The sequence below is a fragment of the Mandrillus leucophaeus genome, unplaced genomic scaffold, assembly GCF_000951045.1.
Source record: "Mandrillus leucophaeus isolate KB7577 unplaced genomic scaffold, Mleu.le_1.0 Scaffold1147, whole genome shotgun sequence".
NCBI classification, from domain to species: Eukaryota; Metazoa; Chordata; class Mammalia; order Primates; family Cercopithecidae; genus Mandrillus; species Mandrillus leucophaeus.
In genome coordinates this window covers 404264-426817 of record NW_012099732.1, presented here as the reverse complement: position 1 = coordinate 426817, position 22554 = coordinate 404264, and the positions used below count along the sequence as shown (strand labels likewise).

The 22554-nt window shown below is 37.7% G+C and overlaps 1 protein-coding gene across 1 annotated transcript in view; it reads left to right on the top strand.

Annotated features, from left to right (window-relative positions):
• ITGA1 (integrin, alpha 1) overlaps positions 1 to 22554 on the top strand; it is a 176535-nt gene that overhangs the window by 83528 nt on the left and 70453 nt on the right. Inside the window, exons 7-8 of the mRNA XM_011997663.1 lie at positions 11108 to 11256; positions 17084 to 17234. Of these exons, the coding sequence (XP_011853053.1) occupies positions 11108 to 11256; positions 17084 to 17234 (300 nt within the window). The remainder of the gene's footprint in view (positions 1 to 11107; positions 11257 to 17083; positions 17235 to 22554) is intronic.

Below are 22554 nucleotides of genomic sequence, written 5' to 3'. Positions count from 1 at the left end.
AACATTATAGAGGTCTTATTGATCCTCAATACCTAAACATAACATTGCTTTTAATAATAAATGAAGATAATATAAATATGTCAAATACGAGTGCATTACCCTAAATAAAACCAGTAAATTGTGAAGCTTGATATAAAAGTGAAATATACTAATGGAACAATGTCTAGATTGTTCACATCAAAAGTGTAGCATAGCATTAAACCAGGCAAAATGAAAGAGAGAAATTAATTAAATTTTAGGAATATTATTTATCTTTCTTTTTACTGCTGATTTTATGGCCATTTCCCTAGAAGCCTTAAATCTGAGGCCTGATTCATTGTTTTCAGGTCTGAAAAGAAGCCTGAGGGAGCCAGACAGCCATACCTTTGTCAGTCTGGCTACAGTTTCCAAATGTGGTATAGGGAATGGGGTGAATCTTCTCTCTCACTAGCCTCTAGTCTCCATTCTCCCACCCCTCCAGCCATCAGGCACTAGAATAATCATTCCAAAGTAAGTTCAGAACATTTTCCTAATAAAAAACAAATAAACAAACAAACAACTCCTCTTGCTCCTTGCTAAATAATATCCAGGCTCTCTAGTGCACTAACTGACATCTGACCACCTGGCCCAGCCACTCCTCATGCATCCTACTTCCCCTTATACCCACCTCAGTTCTTTTTTTTTTTTTTTTTGGAGATGGAGTTTTGCTCATGATCTTGGCTCACTGCAGCCTCTGCTTCCCAGGTTCAAGCTATTCTCCTGCCTCGGTCTCCTGAGTAGCTTACCCTTCAGCCATACCTGGGCCCTTGCCTTCCTTGGTCATGAAGTGCTGTGCTCTTTTTATTTGCTTTTCCTGAGATTCCCTGCTCTGTCTCAAGCACTGTACGCTAGAAGAACTTCAAATGTCACTTTCTCTGTAATTTTCTATGATTATCCTACCCACTGCTCTTGAGAAAAATGCCTTCACTTCCTATGTTCCCATAGCATCTGCAACCGTGAGAGCATATTTCCTTACTGCTCTTATCACTCTGTAGCTTTGCTCTTTGTTTTTTGGGTCTGTCTCTCCCAGTAGACTATGAATTCCATGACGATAGAATTGTGCCTTAATCTTTTCATTTATGGAAGATAGTCTAGGGTTTTAGAATACATAAATACACTAGCACATGACGTGAGCCTTTTTTATGTTGAAAAAAATGAGAGTTTTTGAATTTTTACCTTCTCATGTATAAAATCATTGTTTTAATGACGTCTTTCCCTTACTCTGCTTCATGAAGTCTGATTGATCTACTGAGCTGGAAGGTACTTGCTTGTTAGGGATTTCCCTGGACAACCCTTTACATTGTATTTCAGTCTTTTCTTTGCAAGTGTTTACCCATCTAGCCCCATTCCCCTCAGACCTAATTTCTCCTATAGCCCTCTCCCTTCTCCACAAACACAGTGAATTAACTTTATCTTAACCTCTCCTATCTTTGCATTTTTGAGCCTAGGTCACTTTCATTGTAGCATCTTCCATGAAGCAAGAGGCCAGATAAAGACACCCTTTTTCTAGAGCCTGTATCTATTATTTATCAACTTTATTATGTTTCTGAAAACTTGTTTCCTTAGGAAATGATCGTCTACCTGTAAATCAGTCCGATTTATATCCCTCTTTATAATGACAAAATGTTAAACCTGGCCTCTGCCAACGTAGCTTCAGAATGGTTTTTGCTAACAGTTAACTGGGATTGTAGCCTGTATAATTACTACATTCATATCCTGACTTAGTCACACTGGAAGCATGTTGTAGGGTAGGGCTTTGTAGCATAGTTTGATAAAAGAAAATATACATTGGCCAGACATAAAGCCTGAGCTCTTTTCATATTAAGCAATTGTGCATCTTACAGAAACACACAAAAAAACCTCATTGTTTCACCTTGTCATTACTTCCCTAACGAAACCATTGACTTGGTAATTGAATGAAAGCCCAGAAACTTAGCTTATGCTGGGCATTAAAATTTAGGTGCTGGTGTAACCCTGACTTAACAAGATAGATATAGAAGATAATAATATGATTATTAATGAATAAATAATTCCATTCCTTCATAACTCTTTGACTAAATATACTTATCCTAGTTGACTTTGCACAAAATGCCCAAGACCAGATAATTTGAAGAAGAAAAAAAAAAAGATGAATTATTTAGCTCATGATTCTGGAGGCTGGGAGGGCCAAGGTAGGGTGGCTGCAGCTGTTCAGCTTCTCGTGAGGGCCTTGCGCTTATGTCATAACGTGGTGGAGAAACAGGAAAGGAAGCAACCATATACAAAAAGACGAAACACAAGAGGCAGCCACGCTTTATAACAACCTGCTCTCTTGTAGTAACTAATCCACTCCCACAAGAGTGAGGACTCACTCCGGTGATAAAGTCCCTCTTGACTCTTTTTTTACCTCTTAAAGGCACCACCTCCCAACACCACTCCATCGGAGACCAAGCCTCAACCTGAGCTTTGGTGTTTTGGTGGGGACAAACCATATTCAAGCCATAGCAGAAATTCATAGCTACTTTAGACACTTCTTTTTCTTAAACACTCTTTTCATTTAAGATCTTTCTTAAAGTCTTAAACATGACTTTCAGTTTCGTAAGAGACTAATCCAAAAGGCCCTCCTTTCAGTGTTTTCTGATAGTGTCCTTCCTTTCATGTTCTCACACTCACTTTTCTCCCTCTTTCTTCTCTACCCATGAAAGAAATGAATTCATTGGATAATTAATTTTATAGAACTGAGTGAATATTTATAAAGTGTCTGGTCGATCAGGTATTTTGCTAGCTGTGAAGAGCAAGAAAAAAAAATCACTGAAATCTTGTTCCTGATCTCAAAATCTTCCAACTTAGAAATGAGGTAAAATCATATATTGGGACAGCTACAATGCATGATGGTAGGTCATAAATATAATGAAGGTGAATTTAAAACACAGAACAATTAGTTGATCTTGACAATTAAGTAACTCTTACTGTTGTAGAAGAATGTTTCCCAGTCTGAGGTGTTGAATATGATCCTCAGAAAAAATATTACTTTAAATAAGAATAAAATATACCAGGTCTGCCAATAAGTAATCCACAATACCTGTTTTTAAAGACTCCGAGAAAACTTTTGAAAGAATTTGCTTATAAGTCTAAATAGAACAAGTGGGGATAGGACTAAGAGAAAACCTTACTCTTTTGCACCATTTGCAATTTGTGACAGTTTTCATAGTGATAGGAGAAAGGTAGAGATGGGGAGGAGTCTGCTATAAAGATATATACTTCATTTTACTCATTGTTTTCCAAGATTATTTGACCATAAAATTATTTTTTTTAATCAAACTTAGTAACATACAAAGGGATGCTAGTATTCCCTGGGAAAAAAAAAAGTGAGTGGATATTTGCTTAGGGACTTACCTGAAAACATGATTGTAAATCTCATATTTAAGTGGAATGTTCTAATAAATATTACAAACCTCTTGTTCATGTAACAAAATCCATAGCCAATTGTGTACCTGATTTATGCCATAGCCTGAATCAGCCTTTAGGTCTCTTCGGCCTTGGACTGTAATTATCTACCCATCTATTTATTTTGTTCTACTTAATCAAGAGGTTTAAAACACATCTCCTCAGGAGGTAAATGTGTCCTTTTCAGTTGTCTCTGAAAAGGAATTTTCCTTCCGCATGTGACTCCTTATCCCCCTTGATATTATAAGAGACTGTTGTTTCTATATTCATCTACTCTTTTACTGATACCATAAACTGCTCTTTACAATCTCTGGGAAAGAATGTCCACATTCAACCCACTTGCATCTTTTAGCTGTCATCCCTGCATACCCATTTCCATTCATCAAAATGCCTAAAATATTTCCACCTCCATTATTTGTTGTCACCAGCCCTCTATCCAACTTCCACTCTGACTTTTGTATAACTCCAATGTAATTGGCTATTTCAAGTCAAATATTACAACTACTGTTTTTTGTTTTTTTTTTTTTCCTTTCTCCTCTCAATTTCTAGGATGACTTAAACTCCTTTAATTATCATCTCTGACGTATTTTCCAGGCTGAGGCCACTTTGTTTCCTTCCATAGTACTTTCATAATCTCTTGGCTATTTTTGAGCTGGCTTTCAGATTCAGGAAGCTGAGTCCTCCTTCCTCCTTGAGGATTTTCAGTGGGAGAGAATAACTATGCTTGTGATTTTCTCTCCTCTTCCTTCCTCACAATATTCATTACTTGCCTTACTTTTTAACTTGCTATTTAATTCTCATACTTATTTGATTCTGCTACATACATATACATTATGCTTGTTTTATTAGCCTTAAATTATAAGCTAAGGTGAGATGGAAACTATCTCTGTTGAATTGAATCTCACCAATATTCAGCACAACATTACATTTGTCTGTTTTGTGATTTGACTCTTTGCCTGTAATGAAAATTAATATTAGGTTAGTACCAAAGTAATTGTGGTTTTGCCATTACTTTTAATAAATGGTACCGTTTTCTGGGAAAGATTCACAGCAGACCTGACTCTGTCTGGTTCCTAGGAAAACAAGCACCCCAGTATCAGCCAGGGACCTACACTGAATGTCATTTCCCTGAGACTTGAGTTTTTCCACTGCTCCCTCTTCACATTTCCCAGACTTTGTTGTATCTCTCTTTTTCCGCTTATCATTATTTCCCTGCTATCTCAGTTTTCCATTTGCTTATGCAAAATGTTACAGTCATCTAGTAAGAATGTCTTAGGGTCAGCTGTGAGCAAAGCAAAACAGCAGTGAAGGATAAGGGAATATCAAAAGCCATGACATAGTCCATACTCTTTACCCCTGCCTGTCCCTATAAAGTTAGGATGTACTTGGGAAGATAAAGTGTGCACTCAAACAGTTGAGAAGAATGTAATACTCACAGACAAGTTTGTTTCAGAGTTCCAAGAAGGAGAAGCTCAATATGGGCTACCTTGGCAACAAGGTAAGAAAAGTTTTGCAGAGAGGATGGAACTTGAATTAAATCTTACAGGATTAGCTTAGTAGGAGGGACAAAGAAGAGCATTTGGTAGGAGTGGAATTCTTACTGGGGCATCCTGAAGATGAGGGTGAATGGAGAATTTAGCACTGGAATATTGAGGGACTGAAGGTCAAGGGGAGAAAACTGGATTTTAACATATGGACCTAGTATTTCAAGGAGTAGCTTGAAGTTTTATCTATTTTAAAAAATATTAGAATAAAAATCTATCTTTTAAAGTACATTTCAAAGTCATTGATACAGGCAATGGAGAGTTATTGGAGGTTTTTGAACAAGTATGTTATAGGATGACAGCAGAGTTTCAGGATAATTAGTCTGCCAGGAATATGTAGAAGGATTTGAGGAGAGTGGAAATGAAGAGAGGGAAATCAGCAGCAAAGAGATTGACCATTGCCATGGTCCAACTTCAAAGCAATGATGTCTGGCCTGAGCTAAGGTAATGAGGTAGGAGGCGAGACTTGACTCTGGAGTCGGGCTCTGACACCAGACCAAACTGAGGACTAGCTAAAACAGGGATGAGGCAGAAGGTGCTTTCCATAAACAAGCCCACCAGGGTGCCATGTTAGTTTACCATTGCCATGGCAACAACCAGGGGTTACTGTCCCATTCCATGGCAATGACCCAAGGACTCAAAAGTTATTACTCCTTCCCTAGAAAGTTCTGCATACACCACCTCTTAATGTACATGTGATTAAAGTTAAGTATAAATATAACTGCAAAACTGCCCTGAGCTGCTCCTCTCTGCCTGTGAGGTAGCCCTGTCTGGCAGGAGCAGTCACAGAACTGTAATGCCACCAGAGCTGTAACGCTGCAGCTTCAAGATAAAGGTGTTTTCTTCCATCTCTGGCTTGCCCTTGAATTCTTTCCTGAGCAAAACCAAGAACCCTTATAGGCTGAGACCCATTTTGGGGCTCACCTGTCCTGCATGAGTAGGAATGAAGGGACACAGTTGACAGCTGCCTTAGGTCCAGCTCCCAGAAGCAAACGTTGAGAGGACGGTTCACATGATTGTGATTTATTTGTGAGGAAGCATTTCCAACAGAAAGCAGTCGAAGAATTAGGGAAGCAAAACAATGCATCAACAGAGGAAAAAGGAAAGTGCAATTTCAAGTGGAATCCAGGCCTCAGCTTGATCTGGAAGGAGAGTTTCTACTTGAGTCACGGGGCCGATTTCTCATTTCCTGCACTCAGCATTACCTGTGGACCAGGGTGGTGGGGAGCTGGGGAGGGCAGGGGACTCCCAGACACTCCTGGTTCTTTCAGTCTTTGGGGTAAAGCAGTCTAGTAGCCCAAGTGCAGTCATCTGAAGAGAGTCTCAGGAAGAGTTGTTAGAAGCAAAGTATCCAGAGCAGATAAGGGAATAGGCAGTTATAACTCATCTTATATTTTAAGATTTACAAAGAATAAGCTTTTAGAAGCCAGGCACATATTGGAGGTGGATAGGTGGATGATAGAGATGTAAAAATTAAAGCACTGATTTCTGACTTATCAACATTTTGAGTTTTTTACTATTCCTAATGTGAAGATAATTTTTCCAGATAATCCAGTAGTTCATAGTAGATTATTTAAGATATGTAAAGTGTGTTGTAAATGTAAAGTATTAACACACATGTGGCACAAAGCAGTCTTGTTAAGTTGGCATCCCTTCAACTCCTCTCATGTGAGCTCATCCCCACATATAAGTGAGATAATCCTTTTTCTCAAGGAGTTGGCAGTTTATGACAATTAGATTAAAACCAATAAATGAGAGCAACGTGCACTCATTAGTAAAAAAATAGTAGTAGTGTTTGGCGGCACTCGAATGTGCAACCTCCTTTGAGATTCATGGTCATTCCTTTAAAAGGAGACCAGGTTACAAGTTGTGTGACTTGTGTCAAGCAGCATTCAAAGCCACAGAAGCATATACAGAGAAGGAGATAATTAGATTTAACCAGAGTTGGAAGTTAGCCAAGTGAGTCAATGGAGGAAAAAAAGGTTAAAGGAGTTAAATGTTTGCAAATAAATGATTATAGTGATTGGACCATGGAATCTAGTCTAAGTACCAAAAAATGGCAGTATTAATGAATTAGTTGGAGGTCTCGATGTAGTCAAGGAATTAGTGAAATAAGCCAAATTTAATGGTCAAAAAGAAGGACATTTAAAATTGGAATTCAGCTGCTGACAAGGTCTTCCAAATGACAAGGTCAAGGATAAGACCTTGGGAGAAGATGGCTAGAGGAAACATTACTGATGCTGGGGAGGTCAAAGAAATAGATACTAGTATATTCAATAGATTATCAGTAGATATTAGATTGATAGATTATTAAGTAGATGCTAAAATTTTCAAGTAAAACCACAGGAGTAAGAGGGAAAATTTTCAAAGTTCTTTAGCCTCTTACTTAATCAGATAAAAACACGGGGTAATAAAAACAAAGCAGACTCTGTGAGATGTCCTTAATTGATGAACAATTAACTTCCGCAACAGTGTTTGTTCACTTTGATACCTAGAATTAGCCATAATGATTATCCAAGTAACGAAACCATTTTGCTTTTATTTACACTTAACATTTATATACACAAAGACATGTATATCCATGGATATGTCCCTTAATAATTATTCAATGTCCCTAAGGATTACTAATCAAAAGCTTTAGGGTCGTTGAAAAAAATAATTTTAAATTTATGCAGAGGGTAATAAAAATGTTCTTCACATTTTATTATAAATCAAGAAAATATCCTGAATTGGAGTCATTGATGTGTCTTTATCTACTTTGTTATTTTTGTGTAATTAATTGGCTGTATCCTATCTTGTTCCCAAAGGGTCTTCTGGTCACCTTTATTCCGAATATAGTAGCTCTCTCAGAATAGGTGGTAAAGGATATTGGGTGAAAGATAAATTCACAGAACATGGCTAACCTGGACGTGGATTGAGCAGAGTGCATGTTCATTCAGCTGATAATGTAACCTCTTCTTACAATTACGTATATTCTCTAGTTATTTCTTATTAATCTTATACCTAACTAAGCAGCTTTAGGAGAGAATTTATGTGTTCTATTATTTTTACAAAATACGATATATGTATTTGTGTGTTTGTTGCATCATATACTCTAACATATCTCAGTTAACTGGCTAGTTAGTCAAATTCATTTAGTAGCCATGAAATGGCAGTGGCACTCAGCAGAAGCTAGCAGGTTGAGGTGTATCATGGGAACCAGCCCCCAATATTTCAATGTAGGTTCTTTTCTATTTTCCCTAAGTGTTGACTGGTCTGAGAAATAAAGGGAAAGAGTACAAAAGAGACAAATTTTAAAGCTGAGTGTCCCGAGGAGACATCACGTGTTGGCAGGTTTCGTGATGTCCCCCAAGCCACAAAACTGGCAAGTTTTTATTATGGATTTCAAAAGGGAGGGAGTGTATGAATAGGGTGTGGGTCACAGAGATCACATGCTTCACAAGGCAATAAAATATTACAAGGTAAATGGAGGCAGAGCGAGATCACAGGACCAGGGGGAAATTAAAATTACTGACGAAGTTTCATGTCCCACCGGGCATGCATTGTCATTGATAACATATTATCAGGAGACAAGGTTTGAGATCAGACAACCAGTCTGACTAAAATTTACTAGACAGAAATTTCCTCATCCTAATAGGCCTGGGGGTGCTACGGGAGACTAGGGCTTATTTCATCCCTTATCTACATTAATAATAAGACAGACATTCCCAGAGCGGCTATTTCAGAGTCCTCCCCCTAGGAATGCATTCTCTTTCTCAGGGCTGTTCCTTGCTGAGAAAAAGAATTCAGTGATATTTCTCCTATTCACTTTGTAAGAAGAGAAATATGACTCTGTTCCACCCAGCTCCCAGGCAGCCAGACCTAATGGTTATCTCCCTCGTTCCCTGAACGTCACTGTTATCCTATTCTTTTTTCAAGGTGTCCAGATTTCATGTTGTTCAAACACACATGCTCTATGAACAATTTGTGCAGTTAATGCAATCATCACAGGGTCCTGAGGCGACATACATCCTCCCAATCATCACAGGGTCCTGAGGCGACATACATCCTCCTCAACTTACGAAGATGAAGGGATTAAGAGATTAAAGTAAAGACAGACATAGGAAATCACAAGAATATTGACTGGGGAAGTGATAAATGTCCATGAAGTTTTCACAATTTATGTTCAGAGATTGTAGTAAAGACAAGCATAAGAAATTACAAAAGTATTAATTTGGGGAACTAATAAATGTCCATGAAATCTTCATAATTTATGTTCTTCTGTCACAGCTTCAGCAGGTCCCTCCATTCGGGGTTCCTGACTTCCCACAACAGAGGTGACTAAAGAATGGAGGATTTTGGATAGATGCCTTTTTACTGAGAGGAAATAGGGTGATTGAAAGAACCCTGGGATAAGGGATACACATCTTAGACTAGACCCCCCTTCCACCACTTCACTATAGGGATGGGGTGTTTTCAACTCAGTTTCCTCACTTATAAAACACGATCATATTTCTATTATTATAATTTAAATAATTAGAGAAAAAAGTTTTAAAAAGATCATTAAATACATATCATAGTATTCTTATTTAAGTATAAGGACATAATTGCTCCAAGATAACCAGTGTACTCTAGAGGGTAACTCAAAGATGATAAAAATTGCTTTAAATTTTGGCTTCTCTTATTTGTTTCTAAAACATCAGATTATGCTTTTAGTTTCCAAAAGACCCAGTGAGAAAATGTATGTATAAATCAGACATAAAATTAATACTAAAACTTTCTGACGTCAGTGATATCAGCAGATGAGGCTGGAAACCAGTTACCGAGCCTTCTTGCTACTTCAGAATAAGGTTAGACTCAGAAATAGGATTTGCTCTAAAGCAAGTAATAGAGGCAACTTCACCAACAGGCAAAGTAGGCAATTGCCTTGGAAAGAAGGCAGGCTTGTTGCAAATTATCTCCCCTACCCAAGTAATGAAGCACCTGGAATTCCTGAATTAAAGAGACCTTCCTTTGGGCAAAGAATTGTCTGAGTCTGGATTTTGAGATAGGATGGTTAAACAAAAAGTCATCTTCAGCTACAATTTTTCATGCAGATTAGTTTATTAGTTCACATCAACCTTTAAAGGGGGATGTGGAAAAAGGGTAGGAGAAATAGCCATTTCTGGGGCCAGGAGGCAGGTGAGAAGAGGAAGAATATGGAGCAAGGGAAATCGAATCTGAGGGCACTTTCCCTTCTGTATTTCACTTCATGAAGGCTCTGCAGTTAGCTGCCCGCATTATATAGTCTGTGCACTAAAGGGAATGAAAGGAGGAAGGTGGTAGGAAAGGAAGACAACAAGGAAAGAAGGTGGAGTTGGGAAAGGCTGATTTGGGAGAAATGAGGCTTCTGCTAGGCTAGACAAAGCACACTGCTCAAGTGTGTAACTCTGCAGGCTACATAACTTGCTGATTCCTCCAGCCTCATGGTGCCCTCTTCTTTCCTCATGGTGCCCTCTTCTTTCCTCACAGCCCTGGCCATGGCTCACTGTCTTTTTTTCCGTTCTTAGGGTAGATCTATCTCTTTCCCATCCTGGTCTTCTTCACATACACAGTTTTCTCTGTATGGACGTTCTGCCATTCTAGCACCCACTCTTGCAGTCTCAGCTTCTGAAAGGCCTTCCCTGGGCCCCCATTTTCAATCTGGCCTCTAGATTATATTTGTTGATTAGGGATTTTCCAATACAGTCCTTTCAACAGTTTGCAATTGTTCATGTATTTGAATGATCACGTTTTTAATCTCTCTCTCCCTTTAGCTTAAGAGAAGCTCCATGAAGGCAGAGACCATATCAGTGTGTTTCATATTCTACATACCAAGGCCTATCAGAGTCACGCTGCAAAATCTGTTGAATTAGATAAACCAATCATTTGAGAAGTTTAGTAACAGCATCACAGCATGTTTACTTTTGTTCTTTGGACTATGAAGAGTCACAGAATGGCTATGCTTATTACTGTCAAAATAGAAGGATTTGTGTATTGATAAGTTTGCAAACTCATCTGAAACACAAAAATGTATTATATCTGATTCACATGCTTAAACTGAAGAAATCTGAACAGGAAATTTGGATTGATGTATAACTCACAGTGGCTTGGTATTTCAGGTTGGAATTGTACAGTATGGAGAAAACGTGACCCATGAGTTCAACCTCAATAAGTATTCTTCCACCGAAGAGGTACTTGTTGCAGCAAAGAAAATAGTCCAGAGAGGTGGCCGCCAGACTATGACAGCTCTTGGAATAGACACAGCAAGGTATATGGATAAAAAAATAAACTAAAGTAAAAGACTGCAAAAATAACTGCTCATGATTTAGCCCTTTGGCATATCAATTGAAAGTTTAATATGACAATATTTAAAGCCATTTTATTTAAAATGAGCTTCAGAAGATTAGATAATGGTTACAAGATCAGATGTTTCTATAACACAATCTCACCATCCTTCTTATCCTTGTCTTCTTACAAGGGTTTAATTGATAGAGAATTCATTTTAAAATATCACTGCATCTATAACTTCATATTCTTGGATACTAAGACAATATTAGGTAATATTTGTTTTCATTTATTTTTTGTTTTCAGGCTCTAGGAGTCTTAATCTAAAAGAATGGATTAAAAATATGTCTACCTGTACTCAATATATATTTATATTCTAGGTTGTCCATGTATTTTCAGTACTTGATTTACTGCTATTGAAGCTATCAGATAAGAGGTTTTAAGGGGCCAAATTAAATATTGTCTGTTTGAAATCATTTTTAGTGCAAAGATTGAAAGAAATGGAAAGGATCTTATCATTTGTAATGCTCTCTTTCTCCTTTTTTTCTTTCTTTAGATTCCCTTCAATTTACAATCCTTCCTTTCTTCCATCTGCAGTTTTCTTTATGGTGAACACATAACTCAGTCTGTGGTTGAATTTCATTTTATAAGAACCAACTGAATTGTCCTCTCTTACAAATGTAGAACACTTTATTTCCTGTATGTTCTCTTATCTCATTTATTAAACTAGCAAACTTCTGAACAAATTCAAAACAATACAAAAATCACAGGAAATGTAATAAGTAATTTGACTAATGTTAAGAATCTTTCTGTTAAATGTCTTCAACTTCTGAACTCTCGCCTCAGGTGGAAAGCTAATTTTCCATGCTCTCATTTCATCTGCCTGCTAAGATGAGTGTTTTAAGGAGGTTAAAAAAGTTAACAATGATCCTGCGAAGAATGGGATTCAAAATTTTAAAATTTCATGTGCAGCTTTTGCCTTGTGAATGTTAGAAAGTCATGTGGTTCTAGTTATATGGGGCCCAAGAGAAAATAACCACAAACAGATGGAGGTAATTTGACATTTACCTAACTATTGGATCACCAATTTGCATACACAAAGAGTGCACATGTTTAGGTGTACTGAATGCACCCCCTTCAATAATTGATTAAATGTGACTGTGCATTTGAAGTAAGTCAAAGTGTTCTTTGAAACCTCTGAGCCTGTAGGGAGCTGTACATTTTCCAAAGGCAACCATTTAAGAATGAATACTCATCTTTGAAAACTGACTGAAGAAATATTCTGGCTGCTTTTGCTTCTGCATCAATACTGCTCTAAATACCATGTCCCTATATGTTTTTTGCCTCTGTGTTTCACAAAGGGTATAGCTGTGGGACACAGAATTGATTGAATGTTGATTATACATTAAACGTCTGTAGTGACAGTACCAAGTATTTTTCTCCTACATTAATTACTTTTTCATGTTTAAGCACATTTTAATTGTTTTTTATCCCTTTCAGGCAGAGCCAGTTGCAAACAATATTTTTAATATTTTTAGAATTCTTTGCCTTCATTTTCAGTAACTCCCAGTTCAAATTTTCGTGTGTGTGTGTGTTCCCTTCTCCCTATCTCGAATTTTTACTTTTGTCAGTAAACTTACCGGATTTAATCATAAGGCCTGGATTCTCCTGTCTCAAAGAAAGGGACACTATTGCTATATTTAAATTTTTTAAAGCATGCAGGAAAGTCAGTGCTTAGTGCCAAGAAAGGACACTGGATACTGGTACTTTGAGGACAAGGACAATTTGTTAAGGAATGTAGTTGAAACAGAAACGGTGTACTCAGGAGTTCTGCCAATGGCTAATCTTCCATTACGTAAAGCCAGCCCTGATTTTAGAACAGCCACATTTTATTTATGAAAGTCTTCTTAATCATCTCCTTCAGCTGATGTTCATTGAGTTCAGTTGTAACCTAGATATTTAGGAGAATTAGGAAGTTTTAGTGATCTAAGGAATTTGAATTTCAAAAATGATTGAATCTTATATGATACTCAAATACAAAGAGCTGTTAAAGACTAATGTGTAACATCTGTTTTCACCTTTGTTTGTATACATTAAAAATTCAGAAAATCAGCTGGGTGCAGTAGCTCATGCCTGTAATCCCAGCACTTTGAGAAGCCGAGGTGGCTGCATCACCTAAGGTCAGGGGTTTGAGACCAGCCTGGCCAACATGGTGAAACCCTGTCTCTACTAAAAATACAAAAAAAAAAAAAAAAAAAAAAAATTAACCGGGCGTGGTGGTGGGCGCCTATAATCCCAGCTACTCAGGAGGTTGAGGCAGGAGAAGCACCTGAACCCGGGAGGCGGAGGCTGCAGTGAGCCGAGATCACGCCACCGCACTCCAGCCTGGGCAACAAGAGTGAAACTCTGCCTTAAAAAAAAAAAAAAGAAAGAAAGAAAAAAGCCAGAAAATCTACTTGTATAGTATGTTAAAAATTATTCATGACATTTGTTAAAGATTGTAAAGAAGACATCACTCAAGAGGGACCTTTACAATGAAAGTATTGCAGTAGGGAAGAGAGATTGGGCTCAGCTTTGACTACAGTGAGGACAAGTGGGCATTTGTAGTCAAGGAGCAGGGCAGGGATTGGAGGAAACATCAAGGCTGGGGGATTCTTGCTAGACTGGCTCAACAGGATTCTTGCCAAAGGCAGATAAATAGCAGGAAAAATAAAACTGTTTTTCTCTTTCTATGCTCTCAACACTTGACACATCACTTCTGATGCCAGATGTGTGGATTTTTCCCACATTGACCAGTTATCTGACATCAGCTGAGTGTTCTAGAATTCAATTCAGTTCTGACACCAACTAGAGTTTGTGCAGACCTCCCACAGATTAAGGGCTCAGTCCTTCAAGAATTCCCTCCAATTTAGAGCCAGAAGGTTTCCAGGTTACCCACAATTTGTCTAATGTGGCTGCAAATTAGACTCCCTACTTGGGTTTGATTATATGCTAAAGTGGATCACAGAACTCAGTAAAGCATCTTACTTACTATTATTAGTTTATTATAAAAGGATATAACTCAGGAACAGCAAGAGATACATAGTGCAAGCCATAAGGGAAAGGGGTCAGAGCTGCCATTCCCTCTCATGGTGTACCCCCTTCCACATGTTCAGCAACCTGGAAAACTTCTGAAACCCGTAGTTCAGAAATTTTTACAGAGGCTTGATCATAGGCATGATTGATTATTAACTGAGTTTCTAGCCCCTCACTTCCTCCTGGAGAATGAGAGCTGGGGCTGAACATTTCAAGCTTCTGATCATGGCCTGGTCCTTCTGGTGACCAACTCCCATTTAGAAGCCCACCAAGAGTTACTTCATTAGAACAAAAGATACTCCTATCACCCAGAAAATTCAACAGATTAGAATATCTACGTCAGAAACCCAGGTTAAAGGCCATATATTAGAACAAAAGATGCTCCTCGCACCAGTATTGCTCAGGAAATTATAAGAGTTTTAGGAGTTCTGCACCAGAAACCAGAGGCAGAGACCAAATACATATTTATTATATGTTAAAGGAAAATTTTAGACAAATTAAATTTGACAAGAGTTTATTTGAGCAAAGAATGATTCATGAATCAGGCAGCACTCAGAACCATAAGAGACTTGGAAAGATCCATGTTAGTAGTGTGCGCAATAGGCTTTTATGGGCTGAATGCAAAATCAAATTAAAGAAATGACTTGATTGGCTACAGCTAGGCATTTAACTTATTTGGGTATGATCTGGTGGAAAGTCCCTAGTTAGAGGTTACTTGCCAGGTTCTGATTGGTAAAGTCTCTAGTTAGAAGTTAGTTGGCAGTTTCTAATTGGTAATGTTTAAGTTTTGTTTTACTGTTTACATTGAATTGGATTTTGGTTTGCTTACATAGGAACATAAGTCACAGGAGCTATCTCAGCCTAATTGCCTATAAATTCAATTCTTTTAAAAGATAATATCACAGAACAGGGTAATAAGATTTAGAGGGTGGGGAATGAGGAATGTGATCAGATAACAAGGATGAGGGATTTCCACTAAATTGGTGAAGTCGGATTCTTGCTAAAACTGGACTAAGTGGGTAAAGAACACAGCCCAAGGTCAGAGCCCAGTCTAGAAGAAGACATAAAGGAGCCAGACTCAGTTTTGGTCAAGGAGAGGGTCTTTGTCAAGTATAGAGGGCAGAGAGATATAGTTACTCAAAGAAAGTAAAAAGTTAGTACAACTGTATATCCTGTATATCCGACACTCAGAACTGACAGTTGTCAACATCTTGTCATATTTGCTTTAAGTCCTTTGAAGGGAAAAGTAATCATATAGAATCCTTTTGCCCACTTCACCAGAATCCTCTCTTCCTGCTTAAAGATATCAATTATGGTATATTTACTGTGTATCTGTTGTGCAAACTCTTTGGAATGTTAGCTTAAGACAGGCCTTTCCTTAGCAAATCTATCCCTAATGACAGCAGTTTGTCTGTACAACCAAATATCTAAATGGACCATTCAGTACAATGATCGATGTACTTTGTACCAAAATCCTAGAAATATATGAAATCCTTTCATTACTTTAGTCCTAAATAAAATATACTCATCTCTCCCAAGACTCCAGCGAGAAAAGGTTTGAGTAAAAGGAAATAAAGGGGGAGGGGAGAAGTGTGTGTATATATTTATATAGAATACATAAAAGACAAAAATTTTCATTTCCCTGTCTTCTGTTTCTTTCTATACACGCTGTTTAATTAAATTGAAATTCGTTTTATTTCTGTTTTTTTTTTTTTTTTTTGAGACGGAGTCTCGCACTGTCATCCAGGCTGGATTGCAGTGGTGCGATCTCAGCTCACTGCAAGATCCACCTCCTAGGTTCACGCCATTCTCCTGCCTCAGCCTCCGGAGTAGCTGGGACTACAGGCACTCACCACCATGCCTGGCTAATTTTTTGTATTTTTAGTAGACGGGGTTTCACCGTGTTAGCTGGGATAGTCTCCATCTCCTGACCTCGTAATCTGCCCGCCTCGGCCTCCCTGAAATTCGGGTGTTTTTGCAGTTGGGTTATAGCATTTTCCCCTCCTCTCCGTGCCATCTTCTCCCACCCTGCTCTCAGCAGCCTGTGTCCTAACACATAGTTCAGGCCAAATGTTTTGTAACTCTGCCAACCACTTTTTGACCCCTAAAACACAACTGACTACTCCATGGACCCAGACCATCAGCATCTGCAGTCTTTTACTCCCATGTGAAAGACTGCAGATGTCCCTATACCCAGGACACTCTCAGGCCCTCAGAGCCCCACTAATACTCTGTTCTCTCTCATCTCTCCTCCCCAGATTAGAGGATTTCTGAGCCATTCTACAAATGTCAGAGTAGCTGTGGGGGAAGCGAAGTCTCAAGCGAAAGTTTCTGCTAGAAGCAGAAGAAAAGAGACCTGTCAAATGAGAGAAGGGGTGTTTACAGAGAAATGAGCAGCTAGGGGAGTGTTTACAGATCTGGCCTTCTCTGACCCTGATGTATGCCTCAGTCACACCCTCCCTTTGAAATTTCCAAAGAACAAAATACTGGTGCCTTTTTATATATAGGATGTGTGGTGATTAACAAAATGGAGACCTCTCCATCATCTGAAATAAATTGAAAACTCTTACAAACAAGGCTCATCAAGCCTCCCAGCTTGAATGATGGGCATTGATGCTAATTTTGGAGGGAAGCACCAGGTTACCTAGAGTAGTCAGTGTTTTTGTTTAGTTTTTTACTTTGTCTACTGTAAAGTGGTGTCTGGTCAACCTCTCTGTTGTTTGTGATTACTTCAGAAAGGAGGCATTCACGGAAGCCCGGGGTGCCCGAAGAGGAGTTAAAAAAGTCATGGTTATTGTGACGGATGGAGAGTCCCATGACAACCATCGACTGAAGAAGGTCATTCAAGACTGTGAAGATGAAAACATTCAACGGTTTTCCATAGCTGTAAGTGTGTTGCTAGAGATGTTTTCAAACTCTTGGGTGTAGAGAAGAGCTGTGTGCATATTGGGGTCATTTTATGAAAGTCACACAAACCAGGTTGGAAAAGAGAAAGGTCTCCATTTGAAGGTAAGCCCTGTGAGGACAGACTTGGATCTTGCTCCCTCTGGGTCCTTAGTACCCAGCACAATGCCAGGCCAAACAGACACTCAACAAACAATCATTGAAACTGAGGAAGGAAGAAAATAAGGAAAGATGAAAAGAGGAAGAAGGAAGCAAAAACATAAGAAGGAAGGAAGGGTGAGAAAAAGAGGACTGAAAAAAAGAAGAGAAAACGAGGAGAAGGAAAGGAAGGGAAGAAGGTGGGAAGGTGGGAAAAATGTCTTTGCCTTTTTAAATAAGAGAGAGGATTTGTTCGATATAACAAGAGTAGAGGCCACTGGGCTTCCCTTTCCATTCTGAGCAATTTTCAACTACCTTTTTCATTAATTATCTTCCCCCATCACTTAGCTAAAGTGTGGGAAAGTGCCAGTTATCTCTGTTTAAATATTAATAACTTCTGATGTTTGACACTTGCTTTTCGGAGAAGTAGACAGGAAATGAATTTTTGTTTTCTGATGCAATTTGTAAGCTCCTGGTGTAGACCTTTCTACCTAAAATGTAGACATTCTATTGGGGAACAAGTTCTAAAATAAAAAAGTTGCCGAAATGGTATGCCAATTACTTCAGAGTCAGCTCTAGTTTTCTTTAACAGTGTGCTTCTTCAAAGCAGCTTGAAGTTCTTCCCAGACATTAGTGCATTACTCCTGTAACCTCATTATTCCCGTAACTTCATGGAACAGCAGGTGAGGGAGCTGAGAAAGAGGCAAGGACACCCAGTGACTTGGGGGGTCCCAGACAATGGGAGCAGAGTTGGCTTAAAGTCCTCTGATGAGACATGTGGTATTTCCTCTGGGATAGTCACTGATACTCCCCAGGGAAAAGGATGAGAGCCTTACTGAAGCAAAAGAAAAGAATTGAGAATAAATCCACCACTGCCTTCTCTCTAGTAAGGAACATTCAAAAGCCACTGCACTGCCTGCAAGACTCACTTTCTCACATTAACATTGAGTGTACATTATAGTATTTCAGTCGTTGCTCTAAACCACTATCCATTTTTTTTTTAAACGGAGTCTCGCTCTGTCTCCCAGGATGGAGTGAAGTGATACGATCTCAGCTCACTGCAACCTCCACCTCTCGGGGTCAAGCAACTCTCCTGCCTCAGCCTCCCAAGTAGCTGGGACTACAGGTGCGCACCACCACATTTGGCTAATTTTTATATTTGTAGTATAGATGGAGTTTCACCATATTGGTCAGGCTGGTCTTGAACTCCTGACCTCAGGGGATCCACCCACCTTGACCTCCCAAAGTGCTGGGATTACAGGCGGGAGCCACCACACCCAGCCCACTATCCCTTTAATGATACAAATAAACAAATATTTTGTAGATCATAAACAGCAACACTTTAAACAGTAATTTTAGTTCTTTTCTAACTTTCTATAAGTGAAAAATCTGTATCCTTCCTAATCAAAATATCAGTTTTTTAATTTATCATTATAAATCTAACTTTAAAAAACTACATGTAGATGTACAGTGGGGGTGAGCTACTCGGGTAGGTAGGGGGAGCCTCAGACCTGAAGGAAAGGGGTGGGGGCAGCCCTCAAGCCCATTGCCCTTGTGCCCACTATCTTTCCAGGCCACAGTGCAGAACCGTGGTCGGAAGGGTGTTTGAGGTCTGTTTTGTAACAGGACTTTGAAGGCAGCACCATGGAGCTCTTCATTTTTAATGATGCCAAACAAGGCTATTATTGGAAAAATAAATGTGAAGTCAGAAAATCCCTGTACCTTAATGGTCACTGGAGGCCAAGACTCTCCTGCTTCTTACAGGATTTGGATAGTCTTAAAAAAAAAAAAAAAAAAAAAAACAAACAAAACAAACAAACAAAAAAAAAACAAAATCAAACAATACCAAAGGGCTCAGTGTCTTTCCTTCGTTTTTTGGATTCCAGGAGCATAGCCTTGAATTAATCCTGATCCTTGCTTTGTTCAGGCCACATTGTAATCATTTGTTGAAGTGTGACTCGCTTTATTTGTTTCTCTGTTTAGAACTATATCTGTGTATTTATTTTAATAATATTATAAGCATCCATGAACCTACCACCCAAATCAAGAGCTAGCTCTCTTTTCTGACAACTACATGTGAGCGCATTTACCACCTGCCTTCCTCCACTTGGGTAACCATCAGTCCACTTTCTATATTCCTCAACCCTTGCTCTACTTTTCAAAATAATATTTAGGCACCCATACATATCCAAAAAAAAAAAAATTTAAGAATATTTCATTGCTTTTAACATTATAAAAGAGGTGTAATGCTGTATATAATATTTTGGAACTTTTGAAACTTAATACTATATTAAGATTCATCCATATTGTTGCATATCCATATAGTTCATTCTGTTTTTAAAAATTGAGGTGATATTTACAATACAGTGAAATGCAAGGTTTCAGTGTGAAAAGTGTGCACGAAGTGAACAATTTGGTGAGTTTTGACAATTGTGTGCAACCACATAAGACCTTAATCAAGATATAGGGCAATTTCATCACTCCCAGAAAGTTTCCTGTGCTTTCTTTTTTAAAATTTGTTTTTAATTTTTATGGATACATGGTACATATTTACCTGGTACCTGTGATATTTTGATACAGGCATACAGTGGGTAATGATCAAATCTGGGCAGTTGGAATATCCATCACCTTAGACACTTATCATTTCTTTGTGTTGGGAATATTCCAAATCTTCTCCTCTAGCTATTTTGAAAAATACAATCTTGTTTACTGTCGTTGCCCTACAGTGCTTCTGAACACTAGCTCTTATTCCTTCCATCTAATTGTAGTTTTATACCCACTAACTAACCCCTCTTCATCCTTGCTCCTCCCCACTACTCTTTCCAGCCTTTAGTAACCACCACTCTCTTCATTACCTCCATGAGATCCACATTTTCAGCTCCCACATTTGAGTGAGAATGTAATGATATTTGTCTTTCAGTGCTTGACTTATTTTACTTAATATAATGCTCTTCATTTCCATCCATATTGCTGCAAATGACAAAGTTTCATTCTTTTTAGTGGATAAATCATATTCTGTTCTGAAGATATATCATGTTTTTTTAAATCCATTCATCTGTTGATCCATACTTACAATTAATTTTATATCTTATCTATTGTAAACAGTGCTGCAATAAACATGGGAGTGCAGATATTTCTTCAATATACTGATTTCCTTTCTTTGGGATATATACCCAGCAATGTTTTTTTGTTTGTTTGTTTGTTTTCATTTTAAATACACACCCCCTGTAGTAACCACTGATGTGACTTACCACTTATAGCTCGCTTAGATTGCCAATTCTTGAATTTCAAATAAATAAAACTGTATAGTATGTACTGTGTGTTTAGCTTTTCACTCAACATAATTATTGTTTGTGATATTTTGTGTACGGGGGGTTCATTTTTTGTTATTGTTATCTATTTTATAGACCACAATTTGTACTCTACTGTTTACAGATATTTTGCTTGTGTCCAGTTTGAGTTATTGTTGTAAATAACAGTAATATAATAATATAAATTTTTAGTGTTAAAAATTTATAGAATTTTAAAATTTTATATAAAAAATAAAAACTAAAGTGATAATCTGCAGGTAACGCTTGCAACTACAAATGTTAGGATAAAAACTAATTTTTTATTTATTACAAAAGTGATTTTCTATTGTAAGGTTTTAAAAAATATATTGACACAAATATAAGGAAACACTTAGTGTCCTAATATACAGAAATAAAAAATAAGAAATTATGATACACATTTTTTCACATTTTTTAATGCCCATGTAGTTATGTGATTTAAAAAATAAAATTAGGTCATATCTACATATTGGGGATTTTTAAACTTTTTTGCATGTTAAATTTTACATATGGTTTTAAAAATGTTTTCATTATCTTGAACATTTTTATATTAAAAACTAAGTTTTAACATAATATGAAATTTTTACATTAAAAACTAATTTCTTTAGGCAGAAAAAGTACAAACCTTAACAAAGCTAATTAGTTGGACTTCATCAAAATGTAAAACTTCTACGCTTCAGATGACACTGTTGAGAATATGAAAAGACAACCCACAGGCAGGAAGAAAACATCTGCAAAACACAGAAAGGACTTGCATCCAGACTATATACAGAACTCTTACAACACAATTAAGGGAAAATTCACATCTCATTGTCTTTTAATGGGAAAAAAGATTTGAACAGACACTAACTACACCAAAGAAGAAATACTATAGCAAATAAGTGTATGAAAGAGTCTCAACATCATTAGTCATTAGAGAAATGCAAATTAATAAGACACCACTACACATCAACACAATTGCTAAAACTAACAAGTGAACAACAACAACAACAAAAGCTGACAATAACAAGTATTGACAAGCATGCAAAGCAGCTGGATCTCTTATACATTTCTGATGGGAATAGTAAAATGGCAAAATGGGACAATTACTGTGGAAAGCAGTTTGGCAATTTCTTATAAAGTTAATCATTCACTTATTACGTGACCCAATACTTTCACTCCTAGTTCTTTACTCAAGAGAAAATGAAATATACGTCTATTACAAAGACCTATGTGTGAATATTTACAACAGCTTTATTCATAATATCTTGAAGCTGCAAACAACTCAGATGTTCTCATTAAATAAATTGTAGTGCATCCATACAATGGAATGCTACTCTGCAACAGAAAGGACCCAGCTACTGCAACATGAAGCAACACAGATGACTCTGAAAAGCATTGTGCAAAGTCACAGAAGCCAGACACAAATGCCTACATACTATATGATTCCTTAAATCTGACATTCTGGAAAAATCAAAGCTGTAAGGACAGAAAATTGATCGGTGGTTGCCAGAGGTGGACGAGGGGAGGAAGGGATTGACTGTAGGGGCAGGAGGGAGCTTTTTGGGGTGATGGAAATATTCTACATGATATGGCAGTAACACAACTATATTGGTTTGTCACACTCATAGAATTGTACATCTAAAAAGGGTGAATTTTACTGTATATAATTTATTGCAATAAACGTTACCTAAAAAAAAAACTAAATGTTTGAGAAAACCTGCTTGGACAGCTAAATAATTATAGTTAACTATTATATATAACTCCTGCTTCTCTCTCCTCTCTATAAAAAAGAATGTCCCTGTCTCCAGCATTTGGTTTCAAACAAGAATATCTCAATTGTTTATTGTCTAGAT